General features: G+C 39.6%; 1 protein-coding gene and 1 long non-coding RNA gene across 4 annotated transcripts in view; one reads left to right on the plus strand and one right to left on the minus strand.

Moving 5' to 3' along the window:
- Positions 1 to 22,684, plus strand: part of LOC144054191 (polypeptide N-acetylgalactosaminyltransferase 18-like) — a 107,731-nt gene that overhangs the window by 48,021 nt on the left and 37,026 nt on the right. For all 3 annotated transcript variants that reach the window (XM_077569387.1, XM_077569386.1, XM_077569388.1), the window contains 2 exons: positions 15,974 to 16,175; positions 16,259 to 16,425. In XM_077569387.1, coding sequence (XP_077425513.1) covers positions 15,974 to 16,175; positions 16,259 to 16,425 — 369 coding nt within the window. The remainder of the gene's footprint in view (positions 1 to 15,973; positions 16,176 to 16,258; positions 16,426 to 22,684) is intronic.
- On the minus strand, positions 1,324 to 2,535 carry LOC144054273 (uncharacterized). Its single transcript, XR_013294636.1, has 3 exons — positions 2,319 to 2,535; positions 2,029 to 2,099; positions 1,324 to 1,937 (listed from the first exon to the last, which is right to left on the minus strand). It is a non-coding gene; the product is annotated as an uncharacterized LOC144054273 (long non-coding RNA).

Genomic DNA, 22,684 nt, shown 5'->3' on the forward strand with positions numbered 1-22,684 from the left:
CTTAAATATGAATCGGTTGTGTTGAACGTAGGAAACCTCTAAAACATGCACGACTCAGGCCCTAGAGGACCGGACTGACACCACTAAGATAGAGCATTTGACTTTGATGCCGGCCACACTACTTGCCTCAACAGTTCTGTTCTAATGAGTACTGTTTATCTCACTGCTTCTTACGTGCCTCCCAGAGCTCATGCTAATGCTAGCGAGAAGCTACGGGTGGTTGTGTGGTTGAAGGTGATTTTACCCCGTAAGAATGATGGACACTCTCCCATGTTTACACCAGCATGTCGCTAATGCGGGGAATGCATGATGGACTGTGTGGGTACACGAGTATATGCGGTGCATACAGAGCCCACATCTCCATACTGCCGACCTGTAGGCCAATAAGCCAGTGGGGAAACGGTCCAAGCCTACAGTCAGGAATGTCAATGTTTGCCTCTTTGCTTCAAGACTGTTTTCACTGCTCAGCAACAACTGGTTGCTAAACTAATATTAAGAGAAACACCTAATCAGGAAAAAGAAGTGGATCTGGAAGAAAATGCCTCATTTCAAAATGTGCTAATGAAATCTCCACCATGCAGACCATTTCTATCTACATCAGAGGTGGGCATCGAGGGCCGAAGTCCTGCAGGTTTTGCATGTTGCCCTTCTCCAACACAGCTGATATATGATCAGCTCATCAGGAAGCTCTGCATAAACCTGATAACGATCCTGTTGATTGGAATCAGCTTGTGTTGGAAGCGAGAAACTTCCAAAACCTGCAGGACTCCGGCCCTTGAGAACCGAGATTGCCCACCTCTGATCTACATGAACCAGAAGCCCTGGTTGAAGGCTAAGTACACCTTTATTACAGCCTAGGGTTGCCATCTTGGATTTGTGGAAGAAAAAAAAGGACACTTGACCAAATGTTTGGGGCGGAGGGCTCGGGCATTATGGGGTAGATGCCACGGACTTCCGACTTCCGGGTTCCACACATCAGCGTCATTTCCGGCCACTAATGGGCACTACCCGACCATCGACGAGAGTGCGCAGGGCATCTCAACTCTCTGAAATGCTACGGACAACTGAGACAGACACACTACACACTCGCACCCGTCGACGGGAACGCGCAACCGAGGGGCACAAAGGCAGAAGCGCAAGAACTGGGATGCGGCCTACACGTTGCAAACAGGAAACGGAAACAAAGCTGATGTGTGAAAACCAGGAAGTTGGAAGTCACGCCTCCTCCGTCGCATATATCCCATTACAAGTTCAGACCAACCAAATGAACATTCGGACATAGGAGACAGAAACAAAAGTCATGTTAATACATTTAATCAATCAAGGGTCAAAATCTCACACATACAATGCTGACTGATAGAAAAACCAAGGTAGCTGTAGGCCAACGCTAACTAATAATTTTGAAGAGTCACCTCAGCCCTGAGACATCTAAGTTCAGCCATGTCAACACACTAGACACAGAGAGAGACATTAGGAGAGTTATGCATTGGAGATGGTGGATGTGACAGGAGCATATTTGCATTTCCAATACTAGGTTATTAAATTGATTACTTACAAAGATCTAACCAAGTTTTTACTGGCACTTGCCACTACTAGGAACAATACCGGATATCCGCAAAACATGTCCGTCCCCAGATGAAAAACTGATGAAAAACTGTGCAATATAACAGTTAACATGGCGTTGCGAATCAATACTTTTATTTTTTACATCAATGCATATTATAAGAAGTTTAAATATAAAATTGATTTTCAATGTATCGTTACATCCTTAGTTGCTACATTGATTAAATGAAGTTATCTGGGCAATACCAATACCTGTTGTCTCTCTTAATGTGCCTATGTTTTTCCCTTTGAAACAGGTTGTCTGTCTGATGCAGATGTTCTTGAGTCTGTTGCACTTAATCTGGGTGGACTCCTTGGCCTGCTGCTGCCATCTTCTACAATACATATAAATTTAGATTAAGAAAAACATGATTCGATATGTAAATATACTAAGCTCAAAGTGGAACAACTCATTTCTGTGCTTACCTTTTTGTTGTGACACAGAAGTTCTGGAGCCTGTTGCAGTGATTCTAGATGGACTCCTTTGTTTGCTGCTGCTACTCCGTTCCGTATTCATGGATTAAACAAATACAGATGAAAACATATTTAGTGATTAGATGTGCCGATACTGCACTTAAACTGAACTAATTTGTCTGCTGCTGCCCATCTCTATATTGAATACAGATTTTAAAAATACAGATGGAAACATTATTGAATCATTGAAAATAATTGCATAAAAATACAAAAAATACGAATGAATTTGGGCATCCACTCACCTATTTTTCCATGTGTATTTGGCATCCCTTTTCGCTGCCTTCCGTAGTCCATGCTGTCCTTCGATGAACGATTTAAACTCCAAACATAATTCAAAGTTTAGTCTGACTTGAAGTTCTGCTTTGACCAACCCCACTGACGTCCTGTTTCTTTTGTCTGACCAGACTTCCTCCATGTGGCTAAACACACGCTCAACATAGGCATTACTGACCGGTATGGAGAAAACAAAAGACACCACTTTGAACTTCTCCTTCTTGAAAAGAAAACACCCATTTCTTGTCCGGTGCCAGTTCTTCTGGGATGCATTCAAAGACACTGTACAGTACAGTGTAGTCCTGGTACAGTTTGTCTTCATCTATGTCCAGAGTTTGTTTACCAATCCTTCGAGTCCATCCCACTTCATTGGACCACTTAGACGGGAGACAGCTGGTGTGAGAAAAACGAGATCATCAAAATCAAAGTTTCAAAGAAGCAGTCAGCCACTGTTGCAAACTTTGTTTGTTCTCTTGCACTCAGTTTTCTGGTTGCTTGCTTTGTTTTTTGACCATAGAACATTTCTGCACGGCGTGTGCTTAATTTGCTGCGTAATCGACTCATTACGTCATAGAGTTCCAGAAGAGTAGCACTCTCATTTTCCAGCTTCAGAATTGCGCACTGAAACTCTTGCATGACATTGTGCAGGAACAGAAGGAAACACTCAGACAGCGCCGTCTCATCGCTACTGTCGGCATCAGCAACATCAGCAGCACTATTACACCAAGCCCTCCAAATAATGTCAGGGCAGTCCTCCTTTCCAAGTGATAAAAAGTAACACTTAAGGGCAGGCCAACACTCCAAAAGCCGCTGAATTGCAGGCAACAGAGACAGCCAACGGGTTGGAACATGCCTCAGTATCTCTTTATACTGTACTGAAGTAAAATCGCAAAACTCCTTCAGAGAATCTGCTCTTTTGGCTGAGCATGAGAATTCGCTGTAGATTTTTAAGACAATAGCTTCAGCATCATAACCCGCAGCTTTGAGAATTCTGTTTGCAGTTTTCAGGGTGTTATGGATCAAATGACATTTGCAGTTTCCCTTCATGATGCATGGTTTGACTTTTTTCCATTTTTTGGAAAACTGAGTTATGCTTGCCAAAATTCACAAATGCATTGTCCATATGCACTAATCTGACTTACACGCATGCCATTTTTTTCTGTGATATCCACACTTTGCTCATAGATGGCACTGCTAGTTTCATGGGGGTCCTCGCAAAATTCCAGCAGTCCATATTTAACGCCATCCTCTTTGTAGAAGTACTGAACTGTATATGGATACAGTATTTTTTTTTGTATTGCCTGAGTCTGATGCGTCAGAACAGACAGAAAAATGTGGTGCACCTTGCAGTTCTGTGGCTAAATGCTCCTGGCTGTAAGGTGCAAAGACATTTTGAACTAAAGCCTCACTTTTTGTTCTTCCACATGATTTTTTTGTGGCAATAGCAGAATCATTAAAGACCTTCGCACTGACTTTATTTCTGCAGTCCATTGATAAATCGCTGTGGCCGTGTTTCACTCCATGATAAACACTTGTCAGCTCTGCCACTGCAATTTTGTCTTTTTCAGAGGAACCTTTTTTGGTCATAAAAGTGGCAATGACAGCCTGTTTTCGTTTATTTGCGACCATAGCTTGATGTTTCTTTGTTTTTGCGTGGATTTCTAAAGTGATTTTTCCTTCATATTTGATGGATATTTTTGCCGGACACAAAATACAAATGGCATAAAAATTGTCTTCCTGGGTCGGCCGTACCCATTCAAACCCTGAAAGTGTCACCAGTGGGGATTGTAACGAGTGCATCGCTTTTTTCGTGTAGCTGACTTAGCTGAACTTGCTTCTTCTCCTTCCTTGTCAGTTGTCTCTCCTCCCATGTCAAATTCCGTTGACAAAATTTGAAAACGTAGAACGAATGCCCGCCTGCTTGCTTCCTGTCGCTCTCTCTTTCTTCCGTCAAGTTTCCTCTTCTTTTTTTTCTCTATTGACTCGCGCTGGGGCGAGTGCGTCGGGAATCAAACAGAGACAATTTTAAATAACCATAGAAGCGCAGCATTTCTCTCTGGACTACAGAGCGAAGGAAATAAAATTAGGTTGTTGTATTTTTCCGAAAATCCGGGACAAATTGTGTTCCAGGAGAGATGTATTTTTTCACGGGGCAGCTGTTTAAAAAAAGAGAACAATTCTGGGAAAAAAGGGACGGGTGGCAGCTCAATTACAGCCACATATATCTTGACCAGGAGATACAGAAATGATCATCAAGGACCCAACCCATCAGCACACGCACGCCCTCTCCCCTCAGGCATAAGGCTACGAATCATGCGGTCCCACCATGCTGAAGAAAGGCTTCTTTCTGCAAGCTGTTAGACCAGGGGTCTGCAACATGCGGCTGTGGAGCCACATGTGGCTCTTGAGCACGTCTCCTGTGGCTCCCTGTGGACGCCCCCCCCCACCCCCCAAAAGAAATTATTCTAATTTTTTTTTTACATATTTATTTGTTTTAGATGAAATATTATTCAAATGAATTCATGCTTTAGATAGAAATGTCAGAGTCCATTTGTTTTTAGTTGTTAGAAAAAGTTTTTTTTTTAATTACCTAAAAATTTTCAAAAAGTAACCATAAAATGTCCAAAAAGGAAAAGGAAAAGCTGAAAATTACTATAAATTGTCCAGGAAATTGCCCCAAAAATGGCAGAGAATTGAATTAAAAAAATTTGAATAAAAAATTACCATCAAATATTTTGGAATTGCCAATAAAAAGTCAGAAAGTGTATTAATAATAATATTTTTTTAAAGGCAGAAAACAAAACTATAAAATGTCCAAAAACAAAAGAAAAACATCAAAATGTCCACAAAAATGTCAGAAAATTGCTAACTAATAAGGCAGAAAAAATGTCCAAAACATAACCGAAAATGTTGAAAAAAGGAAGAAAAGAAGCAAAAAATGACCATAATATGTCCGTAAAATTGTCAAAAATGACAGAAAGTCAGAAAATCCCAAAAATACATGAAAAACCAGGTATAAAAAATTACCCAAAAATAAAAAACGAAAGGTAGAAGAAAATGAATGTCGAAATATTGGATGCTGCATAATTTTGTGTTATGGTGAAGCTCTAATTAGCTCTTGGGCCTTCAGTATATCAGGCAAACACTAACCTTAACATTACCATTTTCCTTTATAACAATCTTTAAAGCCCCTATCCCACTGAACTGCGAACATTGTCGAATGCTGCGAATGTTGAATTTGCAAAATATGAGATTGTCGTCTCTGTCATTTTGCGATACTGTATATCGGCGACGTGTTTGCGATGTAAAAGCGACATTTGAGACAACGCGTAAATTAACTTAATTTGAGTCAAATTGACCCACACAACAGATTAAAATGATAATTTTTTATTTCCTTTTTATTAGAAGATGTAATTATTGGGCATTTTTTTCTAGTCAGTCATCGCCATGATCCGTTTGCATGCAGGCAACCCCTGTTCATTATGGACTTATTTCCTGGTCTAATTTTGTGCTATAAAAATGAGTATGGTGTCGTCAAGTATATTATATATTATCTATCCACATTCTGCTCAAATGACTTTACAAATATACTGTTCGACTTAGGGTCCTCCTCTCATTTGTCCTGCACGATATACAGTATGAGATGTGCAAAGGTCTTGTGATTTGTACATGCAGTATTCCTGAAAATATCTTTCAGAGCCCCATAAAGACTTTCTATATACAAAATGTTTCATTTCAAGAAATAATTAACAATACCGTCAACCCGAGGCAAGCATACAGTATTGCACAGATGTTCACACTTTCACCTCCGGAGTCGCACACGTCTCTGTACGATAAAACTCCCACTGGCACAAGGAGAAAAGACTAGCCTAGAGCAATCAATTTTTTTCACTGCCTGTGCTTGTTCATATTGATTGTGAGGGATGATTGAGGCGCCACAATCTCAAATATCCGAGAAGGATTAGATGTAGCGTCACACCAAGAATTTAGCCAGAGGACCAGAGAGAAAATCTGTATTATTCTTTTTTATTTAATTTTTTTCTGGAGAGCTCAGTATTGTTCATTCGGTAATTTTACCGATTTGACATGTCATCATCATTGCTCTCTTTTTTAAAAAAAATATTATTATTTTGTTGTTTTTTTTAAATTTATTTTTATTTTGTATGTGGGTGAGAATGTGTATGTGCATGTGCGTGTGAGTGTGTATTCATTAGTTCACCTAAAACCTATTAAAAATCCCATACCATTCACCTAAACCAAATACTTCAGAATCCAGGCAGAAAGAGGGGGAGAGGAGGAGGACGAGGGAGAAGGGACAGGGAGGTGGAGGACGGGCGGGGAGAGGCGAGGAGGGAGAGGCAGCAAGGGGAAGGAAGGGGGAGGAACCACGGGGGAGGAACCACGGGGCACCCCGGCGGCCCACAGGCCCCCGAACCGCGTCGCCGGACCCGGAGCGACGGACCGTGCCAGGGCGCTGCCGCCCCGGTCACCAGGGAGAGCCCCGCAACGTAGCACCCCCCAAGAGACCCAGGGAATGGCCAAGACGCAGCCGCCACCCAGCAGCCAACAGAGGGGCAGCGCCGCCCACGCCCAGCCAGGCACCTATAGAATTAACCCACTGGCATGCAGTGAATCCGAATATTAACCCTTAGTGCCCATTGGAGGTGAATCTTGAGGAGTTGGTGATTAAGGTGTCGTTTGATGTAGTCTGCTCGATCCTGCTGGCAGCAACTGGGTTCCTGACTAGAAAAACACAACCATTAGCTACAAATTGCCAAATACAGAAACAGCAATGTAAGTTATCGCGATCTGGTGGCTCTCGCTAACAGGCAAAATTAAGTACCCAGATTTAGGTTAAAATATTCTATATACGTAGACCATGTTTCTATAAATTTTGATATTTGGTTTTTATTTGAGGCAGATCTTTTTTCCATTAAAATGTGATTTATGAGGAGGTTAGACCATTGGTCGATATTCAGAGTTTGTTTATTTTTCCAGTTAACAAGAATAGGTTTTTTTTTTGCGATAGTAAGGGCTACAAGTGTAGATTGAAACTGTTTATGTGGTAAGTCAATTGTTGTTAGGTCACCTAGCAAACACAAGTTTGGAGATAAAGGTATCCTACAGTCCAAGATAGCGGAAAGTTTTTCTAAGACTTTAGTCCAGAAATATATAACCGGAGTGCATAACCATAAAGCATGAAAATAAGTGTCTGTAGTGTTTTGTAAACACTGGAGACAAATGTCGGAGTCTGAGAGTCCCATTTTCTTCATCATATATTGAGTAATGTATTTTCTATGAATACTTTTATATTGGATAAGTTGTAAATTTGTGTGTTTTGTCATTTTAAATGTGTTTTCACAAACTTGAATCCAAAAGTCAGATTCCGGAGCTATAGACAAGTCTGTCTCCCATTTTGAGATGAGTTAAGACATTTTATCAGTATATGAAAGTAACTTATATATTTTTGAAAGTTTTTTTTGTTGTTGTCGGAGAAAGTTTGGTAATATCTTTAGCTAAAACAGGCGGTTGGAGCGTACCCCGAAGTGTTGGAATTTGTTTCTTTATCATACTTTTAACTTGCAGATAATGTAAAAAAATTCAGTTTTTTATTTTTTGGAACAAGGATGTATGTGATATAAACATATTATCTGAGAAAAGATGGTGGAGATGTGGAATTCCTTTCTGCTCCCACACACCTAAATAAAACGATTGGCTGTTAAGTTGAAAGTCGGGGTTATGTCATAGGGGACAAAGCCCGCAGGGCTCCACTTGGGCTTTTGTAATTTCTAGTGCCTTCCACCAGGCAGTCAGGGTGGCGGAAATCATTGGGGTTTTAAAACAATTGTGTCGCTTAATCGATGTTGTAATGAAGAGTAAATCTAGAAGTCTGAGGTTTATACAATCCTTCTGTTCTAGTTCCAGCCAACAGTTAGTATCTCTGTTGAGTTGTGCCCATAGAATCATATATTGTAGCTGGTTAGCTATATAGTAGTGCATAAAATTTGGTGCCTCTAGACCTCCTTTGGATTTACTTTTCTGAAGAGATCTGTAATATTTGCCTGTGATAATTTTCACTGATCTATATTGATGTAAGGATTTTTGTACAGTAAATGATAGGGCTTGGTTTTGATTAAAATTTCCAAAATCGATTCGATTCAAAAGGGCCTGATTCGATTTGATTCACATTGATTTTCAATTCAGTTAAGGATTTCATGCAGTACCAATTTTACTTTTATTTGGAAGATTTGCAAATAGTAGAAACTTCTTTCTTTTACTTGGTACATTAGCAAAAATCTGAATATTTACATTTATAATTGAATCCAATGCAGTTACATTAATCATGTATATTTTATTGAACATGACCTGATCAAAACAGTAATGCTGTACAGTGCTATGCAGATTAAGTGGCAAAAACACTCAAGCAAATCACGACATTCACATTCCTGTGACGGTTTTTATGCTAAGGTTCCAGTGGTTAAATAAATAAATAAAAACTATTGACATAAGAGACACAGTCATAGTGCATAATTATGCATCCACATTTTGCGTTTTTATGTCCAATTTCTTACCTTACCTCTTTCGCTTTTTCTTTCATTTAAAGTACAGTTTAATTCAGTTGTGGGCAAACTCGGTCCTCAAGGGCCGACGTCCTGCAGGTTTTGGAGGTTTCCCTGCTGCAACGCAGCTGATTCCAATCAACAGGATCGTTACCAAGCTTATGCAGAGCTTGCTGATGAGCTGATCGTATAGCAATTGTGTTGGAGAAGGGAAACATCCAAAACCTACAGGACTCCGGCTCTCGAGGACCAAGTGTGCCCACCCCTGGTTTAATTACTGCCACATGCATGCACTCCTTTTAATAATGTGGCGATAATGCACCAAACGCACCTGCCAACCGCGATAAGAAAGAAGAAGAAATCATGCATTACCACCAGTGGCCTTCATAGCCATAGGTACCTACTGTATGCTAAAGAAGGGGGCGCTACTGAACCAAAAATCCGTAGTCTCGTGTAAGTTATAGTGTAGTATGACTTATTTACTATTTAGAGCAGCAAAATGCACAGTAAACGATCAGGATTCTACTTTTGGCTGACGTAGAATTTCAGTTAAGGTAAGCCATTTAAAACTACTGCAAAAAGAAAAGCTTTTCCATAGTGCATCTGTTTAAACAGTGTGTGTTTGCATGTGTGTATTTTTCGAGAGGGAGACCTGCGATGCGGATCCGCTTGCATTAAAACTTAGCCCATTTTTAAAGTTATATAGCAATCAGCAGCTTGGAGCAGCAAATGTTACACTATGCTGGTCTCTGACTACAGCGCAAACAGAAAAAGCAAATAAAGCAGAAAAAATAAAATAACTTGCATTTAGCCTTTTGCACTCATACACTGCATATACACCCAAGTGTAAACACATACAATGGAATATATTAGAAGTGAACATTTTTCCTTGACCTCTGATCTAAGATAAAAAAAATAAAATAAAATAAACATCTCCAGACACCATGTCTTTGTCTTTTGGTTGGCTAGTCTGTGCTATTGGAGCACCAACAACATTATTATTATTATTATTTGTTTTAGAAATAGCAATTGTTACGGTACCTGTTGTGATTGTAAGGTAACTATAACTTGTCTTTGTTGGACAAGATTACCAAGATGATGACTGCACCACATGGAGCATCTGTGCTCACAACTTGCGAGAGACTTTTTCTGTATGGTTATGTGGATTTGCAGGCTCAGTGGGCTAAGCTTTTCAGAGCAGTTCTGCACCTTTTAGATAGTGTCCTAAATCTCCTGCTTTCCTGCTGTCCTCGATGCTTTCTGCCTGTGACACTGTCCACCGAGTTTATGTAACAGCGGTAAACTCCTTAAACTATGAACCTCATCTGGTGGGGGATTGCAATTCAGCAGGCAACATCAAATCTCGGTCTGCTTTGCATTTTGGGATTTATTGAAACAAATTCGTCTTTCCTATTGCCAGCTAAATGTTGTCATTTCTCTCCTTTCTTCTCCCCCTCCTCCCTGCCCAGATTTAATCTCTACTCCTTTCTCTTCTTTTTTTTCTCATCAGCTTCCTAAAACAGCATAAACAAATTTGTTTGTTCTCCCCTTGCTGTGTTTCCAGGCCCTCTCTTTTAGAGAACATGCATGCTCTTCTGTTGTTCTGATTATTCCCTCAGAAGTCAGGCTCAAGCAAAAAATCGTTCTAAAAAAGCAAATTCAGAAAAGAAAGATAATCTTTTTTCTTTTTTTTTCTTGGTGCGCTTATTACTCCAAGATGAACTCATGCAGCTCTTTGTTGTATTCATTTTGTTACTTATTTCATTACTGTATTAAATAATTTGAACAGTAACAGTACTTGAGCATCTTAAATGAAAAGAGCGACACTGCGTGCCCACACATCATCCTCGCCATAAATGCTTTGTATTCTGTGTGATGGTTTAACCCAGGGGTGTCAAACATACGGCCCACAGGGTTTTAATCCAGCTCGCTAGATGATCTTGCCAAGTAAAATAAAAAGGAGTAATATCTGCCTAATTAATCAGACGGCCAAAATCAAAACATATAAATTCCTAATTTCACAAGCAATCTTCAGATGAGCAGTGCAACTTGCACACAGAATTGACCTGGATGTCATTGTTTTACTCACAACCAAAAGTTACATACAACATGTACAAACATGAACCAACATAAATCAAACATAAACATGCTGAATACGACACGCATTCAGTTACTGGTAACACAAACACATATGACATGGATTAATGTCCTAAAACTTCATTAACTGTGCCACACAATGCATTTTGGAAACAACACAGGTAAAAATGTATTTACAGTTGAGCCCTGCTATTTAGGGCTGGCCTGCAAATGGCGAAAATCTGTGCGAAACTGACACCAACTTTTTAAGTACCATGTACGTATACCATAATTTTGCCAGTCCGGCCCACTTGGTAATATGTTTTCCTCCATGTGGCCCCTGAGCTAAGGGGTTTCACATAGACTTTGCACAGATCTGATTGGCTGGATTGGATCAGGTGATATTTTTGCATTTTATGCAGATTTTCTGATTGTGTACAATGTATTTAATTCACGATCAATCAATGATGATCTGTGGTCTTCTAAATTTTGGATTAGGCTGTGAAAAGATGTGACCATGATCTGATGAGTGCATGATGAGTGCATTGGCAAAAAATGCTTGAGAATACTTCTGTTGATGCTTCGTAAACAGTACATAAGTTTATTTAAAATGTTACAACCTGCCACAGGCTAAAGATAGCAGGCAAGGCTCCAGGATTTTTTTTCTCTCCCGGGGCTAAAATGGGACTTGACCGATGCATGGGGGGCTGAAAAAGCTATTTCTAAATTAATTTTAGAATATCCATTAAAATGCTGGAGGGTTTAAACTTGGGCTACACAGATTTCTGATGGGGTAATAGCACCACGTAGCTCTGGAGTCACGCCGTACCTGACAGATAGAAAACAGACAACCTTTAGAATCTGGCATATTTACATGTAAATGTTCATTGACATACACTGGCCCATTTTAAATATCAAATATAATCTAGTGCTGTCAAAGTTAAAAGCGTTAAATAATAAATTAATCACAAAAAAAATTATCGCATTAATCATTTATTAACGCAGATTAATCACACTATCAATTTTGACCACAGATGATCCTTTAGCTGACAGCAAATGGTTACGTTAAAGGTAGCTTAGGTTGTTTAAGCAATAAATATAACTATTGCATTCAAGTAAAGTAAAATAAAATGTTTTTTTGCGTATGACATTCAAAATATTTGTATTTATTTGGAGTTGAAATAGCTCTACACATGACTCCTTCTTATGGTTTGTCATAATGCCACTGGGCAGGTTCAGACTACAAATGAGCAGTGTAACATAACACAGCGCAAACCTGTTATATGTACTTACCCAAGAAGGAACAGCAGTTTTCACTAACTGCGTGTCATTTAAACAATATCTCAATAATTTCTTTGTTACAGCTGCAGCTGTTGTGAAAGCACTATTTAAATAAAGAGGAATTGAATTGAGGAGTTATTTTGACCTGTTCATTATGTAGCTACTGCACATTACACTTGACTGAAGGATCAAAAGTATCAATATTTTGTTTTGGAATTGATTTTAAAACATTGTATTTAGTATCTGTATTTTATTGAGCTACACATGACTTTGTGTTGCTATTGAATAATATGTGTTCATCCTTGTGAGGTTATCAAAACTAGGTGGTTTAGAGAAGGTTTCTTCAACTTGTAATGAACATTGGAAGATTGTTGACAACTTCGGCAAGTACTCACAAAAAAGCTCTATGGACTTTGTCAGAGTAGCGTAGCAGTATGTGCATGCAGGGGAAAAGACTACAATCATTTTCCCTTATGATGCAATCTAGGAGAAAAATGACAACTCTTGGAAATTATGTCATTTTAAATGCACCAGTTTTTGTGTCACACTCTATACACAGAAAATCACAAGCACGTCTCTTGTCATATTTTCATGGATTTGTAGCTCTATTTGGATTTGTGGCAGGTTGCTTCACTCTAACTCGGTGCGGCCTGTTAGTGGGTCAATGCCATCTGAGTCAGGTCTGACTGGTAATGATGCAAATCACATACAAGGATAAAAAACGCTGGACAAACATAGCTGTCACCCCCAGCCTCTGATCCAGAAAATTTTGGGTGGCAGTAGCCTGCTGTGCCTCAAATGTTAGTTGGTTGCACAGGGACACGTCTTCTCCAGCTAGCGTCCTTCAAAGTGAGCTGCTTGGGAGAGGCAGCGGACTTGAGACATGATTCGACTCAAGTCAGACTTAAGTAGCTAATATCCGGACTTAGACTTGCTTGACTAAAACTTATCAAAGATAAGACTTGACTTTGATTTGATTTTGCTGAGAATTTTTCTAACTTAATAAAGTAAAGTGTGTTTTATTTGTTTTATCAGTTTATTCTTTAAGGACCATTACAAACTGTATGTCATTCTGACTGTATTATTAGTACAGCTAGCCAATGCAAGTACAGTCCGTGCTAGATGATAATACTGAGTGGCTAACTGTGTGGCTAAGTGGCTAACATACGTTCCGTTTTTATAAATAACATCCATTTTAAGGCCCTGAACAGTGTACAGGCCTACACTAACTTTTGAAGCAATACCATCAGCTACGTGTGTTGTTTTCACTTGGTTGACACACACCATTGTAATGTGTCTCTGATTAAGCTATATGCCCAAAGTGAGCTAATGTTAATAAAAACAAAATATATATATTTTTTAAATACTGTACAGTATGCATTTCTAGCATCAATAAGATAGATAAACTAAATATTTACTATCACAGCTACTCTAACGTAATTTCCTATAAAAATGCTCATTAGGTTACATTTTACAATTGTAATTTAATATTACGTACAGGCTTTTAACATAGTCAGCACATCAGTATGAAATATGACCTTTGATATAATAATGAAGCAGACAATTATTTAATTGAACTGAAACCCAGTCAGTGGTTCTAAATGAGACACCCACTCAAATTAGGGTTTGAATTACAGTAAACAAGAAGCAATGCAGATTTTATTCACATTACCTCAGAACTGTGAGGCAGGCATGCTAAGAACTAACATTTCCATATTCTCCATTCTCTGAACTGCTCACATTTTTGCTGAGAAATCCTCCATAGGAGTACAACCAAACTATCTCACTGAAACAATCTGTCTGAGTGGTGTTATGTATATGCACTCGATCAAATCATTTCGCCCTATAAGAAAGAAAAATTCAATTTGAGTGTGGATGAATGTGCAGAAATGCAAAAATTCTACTGCATCAGTTGGCGATTGCACCAAAGGCAGACTTCAATCTCCTACTCTTTTCTCTCGCATGCTTTCTTGCAAAAGCAAGTTGCTCTGAGATGTGTGGGTGAATGGCAACACCATCAAATGCAAGCAAAGAGCTCACAAAAGGTGCACTTTTTCAGTAATCACTGTCTGTGATATGAAACGGGGCAGTTGTGTTCTATGGAGCGGATCTGAGTCTGTGCAAAAGGCAAAGGAATTGTCTGCGTATTCCCATACGCCTCTTGAATTTTGGGACACAAAGCAAAGAAGAAAATGTTGCAAGGATTGCTACACAAATGTGATTCTCTGTATAAAAACAAATTCTTTCACAATCCTTGGGTGTGAGTGGGAGTGTGTGTGTGTTTGTGTTTCAAGCATGGCTTGGTTCTCACAAAAGTGGCAGCAAAAGCAAACCCATCAATCTATTAGTTACTGGTGGAGGAATAAAACAGACCACAAAGCGGTCAAATTGACTTTTACAAATTCACGTGTGGTAAATTTAGCTTGTGTTCCTTGATCAAGTTCCAGCTGTTTATATACTTTATGTAACCAAATGGGAGCAAGGAGAGGCCTGTATCAGCAAACAATAATATTTCAATCAAATTAAATAAGAACATTGCAAAAGGGAACATTTTTTATAAGCCTCACATCATACAAGTTGTAGCTGATTTTGGTCAGTGAAATGTGTTAATCAGTTCACATATCAAGAAATAGAGTACACTCACCTGTGTGAGTTGACTCACCGGATGATTGAAAAACCTTCCCCAGACAACAGCCATCTATCCAGCTGTTGCCAGGAGTAACTAAAATCAACCGAAAATATAAATGCCGTTTTCAAACGTCTTTTCATTTGAACATTTCGTAACATTTCAAGCCGAAGCAGTGACATAGAATTTCAGCCACCTCACACTGTATCTGAACAGTAGTTGCACGCATGTCATGTTGAGTAATGGAAAAATCATTTACGGTGCTCCAAGGGTGTTTATTATATGGCTTTGAAAGGACTTAGGGGGACATGACATTTCACCTACAAGAGCGTCAAGCATGTAATTATCATTGGAGGCAAAACACTGCTTCAAATATCATTAAAAAAATAGCTTTTCATCCGTAAAGGCAAGGCTTGGAGGCACTTCACAGCAGATATGTCTGATGTTTATCAGTCTCGAGCCAGTATGGAAATAAACACTGTGTAAATATTTTCAGCACATTTGCATTTATGCGCATGAGAAACTGTACATACGGTTTCTGTAGTTCAAATATACAAATTTTCCTTGTGGATTCTCTGACCAGTATTGCACTTTTAATAATTACTGTAAACCGGTGAGTCATAACAAACCAAAACATGGCATCTCTCTCTTTCTCTCTCATGTCCTCCCTGTGCCTCCCACATTCCAAAGACATGCATGTCAGGTTAATTGAACACTCCAAATTGTCCATAGGTGTGATTGTGAGTGTGGATGGTTGTTGGTCTCTGTGTGCCCTGTGATTGGCTGGCAACCAGTGCAGGGTGTACCACGCCTACTGCCCGAAAGCCAGCTGGGATAGGCTCCAGCGACCCTTGTGAGGACAAGTGGTTAAGAAGATGGATGGAGTATATACCGTGCACACACACACACACACACACTGATACTTATTTATTGATGAGTTTATGTGAAACTAATAAATGAGATAACACTCTAGTTCTACTCTGGAAATGGTGGAAGGTAGAAATGATTTAGGGCTATTTTTCAGGATCACACCGATCCAGATCTTGACTAAAAGTTGGAACTTTCTCTTCCCCGTGCACAGATCAACCCCAGAAGGATGATGAAGATGCTTCATTGTCATCAGCCTCAGACCCCAGCTCTGCACTGTTTGATCACTGGGGTCATGACCTGGGCCCAGAAAGTCGAAGGGTTGCCATCAAAAAGTTCCGCTACTATGGTTACAACAGCTACCTCAGTGACCGGCTCTCCATCACCCGGCCAATCCCGGATTTTCGCCCGGACGGGTCAGTCAGAAAGTGACTTGGTTGTGTTGCTGACAGCTGTCAAATGTGTGGAATAATGTAATTCCTCTGTTTTTGTCCCTCAGATGTAAAAACATGTGGTATTCATCTGACCTTCCTCAGTTGAGTATCATCTTCATCTTTGTCAATGAGGCCTTGTCAGTGTTGCTGCGCTCCGTGCGCACAGCCATCCAGAGGACTCCATCCTATTTACTCAAGGAGATTATACTTGTGGACGACCACAGCACCAACTGTAAGGGTTATTAACCTTCTTCAGTGGTTTTATGTTGTATTAAAGGGAAAGTCAACACCAAAATGTTCTTTACGATATGTTCTATGCAGCCACACTAGTGTAAACATGGTATTCTGATGCATTTGTGGAATATGAATTGAGTAGCAAAATCCACCCATTTTTATCCATCTCAAGGGGCGGCCATTTCCCACATTCTGTCGACTGAAAATGTCCTCACTGTTGCTCAGTGCTCAGGTAACGACCAATCACAGCTCAACTTGCAAACGTCACATGACCAAACTCAGAAAACATGTGAGACGTGATTGGTCGTTACCTGAGCCCTGAGCAACTGTGACGTCATTTTCAGTTGACAGCAAGTGGCAAAATGGCTGCCCCCTGAGATGGAGAAAAACGGGTGGAGTTTGCTGCCTGATTCATATTCGACAGACTCAATATTAATCAAAATGTCGTGTTTGGATAAGTTTTGGCAAGCCAGGTTAGAGACATGCCGGACAGGCGGCCATAGGCAGCAATTCGGCTCCGTCCGAAAACAGGATGGCCCAATCAAATTCGACTATTTGCGTGACATCGTCTTCGTCAGCAATGCCACTCCTCAGTCATCAAGTTTTTCCCGCAACAACGACATTCAACAACGACATTCAACAACGACGTCATTCACTACTGTCTCTCGTCGGCTAGTAACCTGGTTGGATTTTTACTCCGTCTCCGCAAAATAAATAAATAAAAGACTTCAACAAGTCGCTTTTCTGACGTCACGTCCGCTCTTTGCTCATTGGTTCAGTCCACTGTCTGTAGCTCAGGTTTGCCCTGCCTTAGAAATGCGAGTGAGTCTGTATTTCCAGGCTAGCATGTCTCCCTTCTTCAACCAGCTGAATCTAATGATCAGCTCATCAGCAAGCTTTGCTGAAGCCTGATAACGATCCTGATCATGAATCAGGTGTGTTGGTGGAGAGAAACATGGAAAACATGCTGGGTAGGGGTTCTCGAGGACCGAACTTGGCCACCCCTGGTTCAGACTGATCGCAATGTGATTTAAATATTAGGTTGCAATGATGAACAAAATTCACCGTTTGGTTCAGTTTGATATTTTAATGGCAAGGTTTAATATTTTTCGATACAAAAAAGGAAATGTTCATGCCTTTTTATTTTTAAAGATACCTTTACATAGGATGATTTGTCATCATGTCCTCCTTGTCATGTTTGGTCCTGGCAAAACATCCCCATCTCTTCATCCTCATCTCACAAAGCAATGTTCACTTGCGTTCCAGGAGTTGTTAGCATTCTGTGCTGATTCTGAGCCAGTACAAATTGTGCATCAGTGCCCAATTTTAGACACCACAAGAAAGGTAAAAAGGTGAAAAAGACACCCCAAAAAAACAACATAGCTGAGCTCAGTAGACTAGTGGTAGAGTGTCTACCCTCAGACTGAAAGGTCGTGGGTTCAATCCCTGGCTGACTACAAAAATGGGACCCATTTGCCTCACTGCTTGACACTCAGCATTATGGGTTGGAATTGTGACGTTAGATCATGAAATAATTCCTGAGTGCAATCGCTGCCCCTCACTGCTCCCTTGGGGGCTGGGTCAAATGTGGAGAACAAATTTTGCCCAACTTAGGTCGGTGTGACAGTCAGTGGTACTTAAACTTTATTTCTTCATGACAGTTATTGTGGGAATGCTGGAAGCAATTGTGATTTCTATTCTCCTCACTTTTTGGCAGAGAAACAACTCCCACATAATACTTCCGATTTACACTGTTTAAATTTCAACTTTCTTCAAAAATTCACGCCTTCCGGGGTATTTTTCGTCTGATTCCACATTACTTACAGTATTCACACAATTTAATGTTAAATATCAACTTTTCCCCATCCATTTTCAATGGGACTGACATTGGACTTTTTCTAAGTCCCACTTTCCACGCCCACTTCCATAAATACAAGTGATCATCATTACCAGCTCTCTGATATCACTCAGTGGCGCACTTGGTCAATTGAATTGTCCTGTAACCAGGAGGTCGCCGGTTCAAATCCCACCTCTGACTGTACATTGCAAATGTATCCATGGCAATTATGCTAAGGGCATACATGTATACCAACTGACTATCATAGCTTACCATCTAAATGAATGGAGGGTACTACATGCCTAGGTGTTGCTATTGAGTGATTTTTTTTTTTTTACTTTTGTTCTTGTTGCATTTTTCAACTGGATATCATTAATTCCACTTTTCCATCTAAATGAATAGAGGGTACTTTCAGATAACACTTTCCCATATACATTTCAACTTGCTTCAAAAATTCACGCCTTCTGGGTTCAAGTGTTCTTTTTATTCATTTATCTTTCAACTACAGACGCTCCCCAACTTACGAACGAGTTACGTTCCGAGCGATCGTTCGTAAGGTGAATTTGTTCGTAAGTTGCTTCAGTGCTATATTTTGTATTATAATTTATGTTTAAAGAAAATACGTACAGTACTGTACTACGTATGTTAGAGAGAGAGAGCGAGAGACACACACAGTATGTATATGTATGTAATAAGATAAATAAAATCAAGTTTAACTTACTTTTGGAAGATGTACTCGATGCTTAAGGAGAGGAGGAAGAGGAGGATTTTATATCATGAGAGGTTCTTCGTCGTCGCTGGAATGGGCTTCAAAAGTTACTTCCTCCTCCGTAACTTCAATGTAGGAAGAAGTTGAGGGTCGCGGAGAAGAAGATGAGGGTTGATGAGTATCTTCCTTGGAGGATTTACTAGAAACTGGCCGAAAGAAGCGATCTAACTACGATTGCACAGTTTTCTTCTTTTTTCATCATAAATGATGCGGTAGCACTGTATGGCATCATTCAATTGATTTGCAACCTTTGTGCAACGTTCAATATTTGGGTCTTGCTGCTCGAAGAGTGCGATGGCTTTATCTATGAGCGGCAGGCGTTTCTTCTTCTTCCCCCTCCTTGACACGTTGCTGAGCCTCCAATGCTGGGTGAGCTCTCACAGCGCCAAGCGTCGGTATTAGCGGCGGAAAGAAGCACTACAGTACTCGGAAAAAGGTGCGCAATAAAAAATCTAACTTACAGCATCTCTTTCCGAACATTTTTTGACATGCGCGAATGCACGCAGACATGTTCGTATGTACCGTTGTTCGTAACACGAATGTTCGTAAGTAGGGGAGCGTATGTACAATTAATGCTTTGTAATTTTCACATAATTTATCTTTCAATTTACTTCATAAGCATTCAGCTTAGCATTCAGCTATTAGCATTCAGCTTTCAGCATTCCGACGCAATTTCTGCTGAAATTGCACTTCGTCTAGTTGCAGTTTACAGTTTCTCCGAAAGAATTGGAACACCAAAGTCAATTCCTTTGTTGTTGTATACTGAAGACATTTGTGTTTCAAATCAAACGATGAATATGAGACAAAAGTTCAGAATTCCATCTTTGATTTCATGCTATTTACATCTAGATATGTTAAACGTCTCTGGACACAGCACCTTTTGTTTGAAGCCACACTGTTTTCAAATGAGCAAAAGTATTGAAATAGACATTATTAAATAAAATAAATTAAATGAAACTCAAAGTAAAAAACATTTAATATTTGGCTTCTTAAACCATACTTGCAGTTGCTGCATCACACCGAGTCTGCATCAACAGACTGTTGAGTCTTCATTTGAAATGCTTTTCCAGGCCTTTACTGCAACCTCTTTCAGCTCTTGTTTGTTTCTCCTGAGGTATTCTCCCTTCAGGAGGTAAAAAATATTCTGCCATCTATGCAAAATTGCAAAAATTCCCATTTTTCAACTACCGTTCTAATAGGCTAACAATTTGGCCAAACAATGACTTAGTCAATAATGTTATGAGGCTAACGAGATGGCAGAAAATGAATTAGTAACATAAGGCGCTTGGTTTAATGACTTGTTATTTAATGTTTGGATACATCTAATTTTAATGCCTCTAACCACCCACCACATGGTAGCCTACCCTTCAAACACTCTCAAATTTTGTGAAATAAGCTCATCTTCTTTCAGGTCAGCAGCAAACTCTGGCTCATTAAGGAGAAACAGGCAAGAGAATTTAGGTTGGTAGTAATAGGAAAGAGAGGAGAAGGCAGCAGCTGTAGCCTACAGGCAGGATTATAGCAGGGATAAATCCAATGAGTAATTTAGAATTTTGAGCTGTTCTGCGGCGGACAGTCTCTGTCTGAAGTGGTTTGTGTCATTCTTTCTATGCAAATAATGCCGTTACGGTGCATACCAATACCATTATTCATTAAGAAAACACTGCCACACACACAAACAAACCTTAACTGCTTAATGAACGTGAGAATACAACTTTTTATGTTGATGCATTTGTTTACTGGTTTTTCATTAGCATAATTATTTAAGGAGCTGTTTCTGTTACATACAACATAAAATGAGATAGCCAAGACTAACCTTTCCCTAACGCTAGCATGAATTGAACAGACCAACAGTTAAAGTGCCATTTTAGGACTTCTTTTTTAAGAACAGTATTGCCTTTACAATTCTATTATTCTTATTATCTTCACATCATTGTGTCACTTGTGCATGGGGGAAAAAGTCAGTTTCTCATTTATTTGAACAAGTTACAAATGCTTTGGCACATCCATGCAAATGATTATGTACAATTATCCAGACACACGAGGGAAGATGCCAAGATGCGGTTGCTTGCTTGTCGCCATTGCCACAGCATTTTGTATATTTCCATCCTCGTTCTAATATTCACATTGTTCCGTTTTTACTACCGTGTTTTGCTTTTCCTTTACGTATGTATTAGTTTCGTGTTGTTTATTTTAGCATCTGTTCTTTGCGGCACTCCATCCACCTACAATACCTTAGCTATCATATCAGTCATGATTTTTGTTTTCTTTTCACGTTAACCTTTTGTCATGTTTTTTTTTTTGTTGCCTTTCTGCACCTGTAAGCTCTTCCTGTTGAATAACATTTGTAAAACTTGTTCTACTTGGTTTGAGTTGCATTGGAAACCAACACCAGCATTGCTATGCACACCTGACCAGAGATGAGAAAAGTACTGACATTCTGTACTTGAGTAAAAGTACAATTACTTGTATAAAAAAAGGACTTTGGTAAAAGTAAAAGTACTCATTCAAATAATTACTCAATTAAAAGTAAAAAAGTACACGCTCAAAAATTTACTTAACGAGTAAAAATAAAAAGTAGTTTTACCACGTTTCCTCTTCGTGTCATATTATTTGAAGACCATTAAATTTAAAAGATCATCACTGAAAACTCTTAAAACTGACTAGATCGCCTAATGAAGCCCTTGCAGTATTTTTTATTTTTTTTTACTTCTCTAGATGGTGCTCTTGGTTTAAAGATGCAATGGAAGTTCCCACTGCATCAACCAATAATGCCATTTAAAAAATATTACAAGTGCTTGTCATTAACCCCTTCAGACCCATAGATGGTTGCATTGGACATGACATTTGCATGTCTAAACCAATAAAAAGCATAATTTGAATGTTGTCAACAGACTCAACACTTCTGGTTCATGATTGGATCTTACATAACCAATCACGATCGCTTGTGATTGTTGATTTGCATGATGTTCATGTTAAAAATGTTGCATGTAAGCTTTTCAATTAACAACACTTTACAGCCATATTATCTTGGTGTCCACTATAACAAAAAAACAACAACAACAAAACATTTCCATGTTGTTCTTATGTGGGAAAAGAGTCAAAATCAGCAAAAAAAACAAAAAACATTTTGCCCAGCAGAAAAAATGTGAGTCTTGAAGGGGCTAACCAGGGCCAAGCTAACGAAAGGGTAATGATATTTAGCTTTACCGTACCTTACCTCGTTATGGTTTTTTTTTTTCAGATAATACGGAGAATTTTTTGTAGGCGGCTAGCTCGTACACTTTAGGTTTACACAGGACACAATGCATTCGCCATGAATTGTTCTTCGAACAGACCAATGTGAACATTTCCCGCAGGTAAGGCTATGGGTGGGTGGACTGGGCGGTCAGTTGACTTGCTAGCTCCTTCTCAAGCAAGTCCGTAATGTTGACAACGTCGACATTCTCCACATTGTCACCCATGTTGCTTCTTAATAAAAGGCGGCCGTGTGCTATGCTACATTCAGAACAACAGGCAAACATTGCGTGTTCTCGCGTCATCTTATAGCTTGAGATAGAGCTTATCACAAGCGGGGATGGAGGTCGGGGACCGTGTGTAACGCTTCATAAGAGTCAGGAACATTGACGGCATCTAATCTCTTTTTTAATC

Source organism: Vanacampus margaritifer, chromosome 6, assembly GCF_051991255.1.
Source record: "Vanacampus margaritifer isolate UIUO_Vmar chromosome 6, RoL_Vmar_1.0, whole genome shotgun sequence".
Classification (NCBI taxonomy): Eukaryota; Metazoa; Chordata; class Actinopteri; order Syngnathiformes; family Syngnathidae; genus Vanacampus; species Vanacampus margaritifer.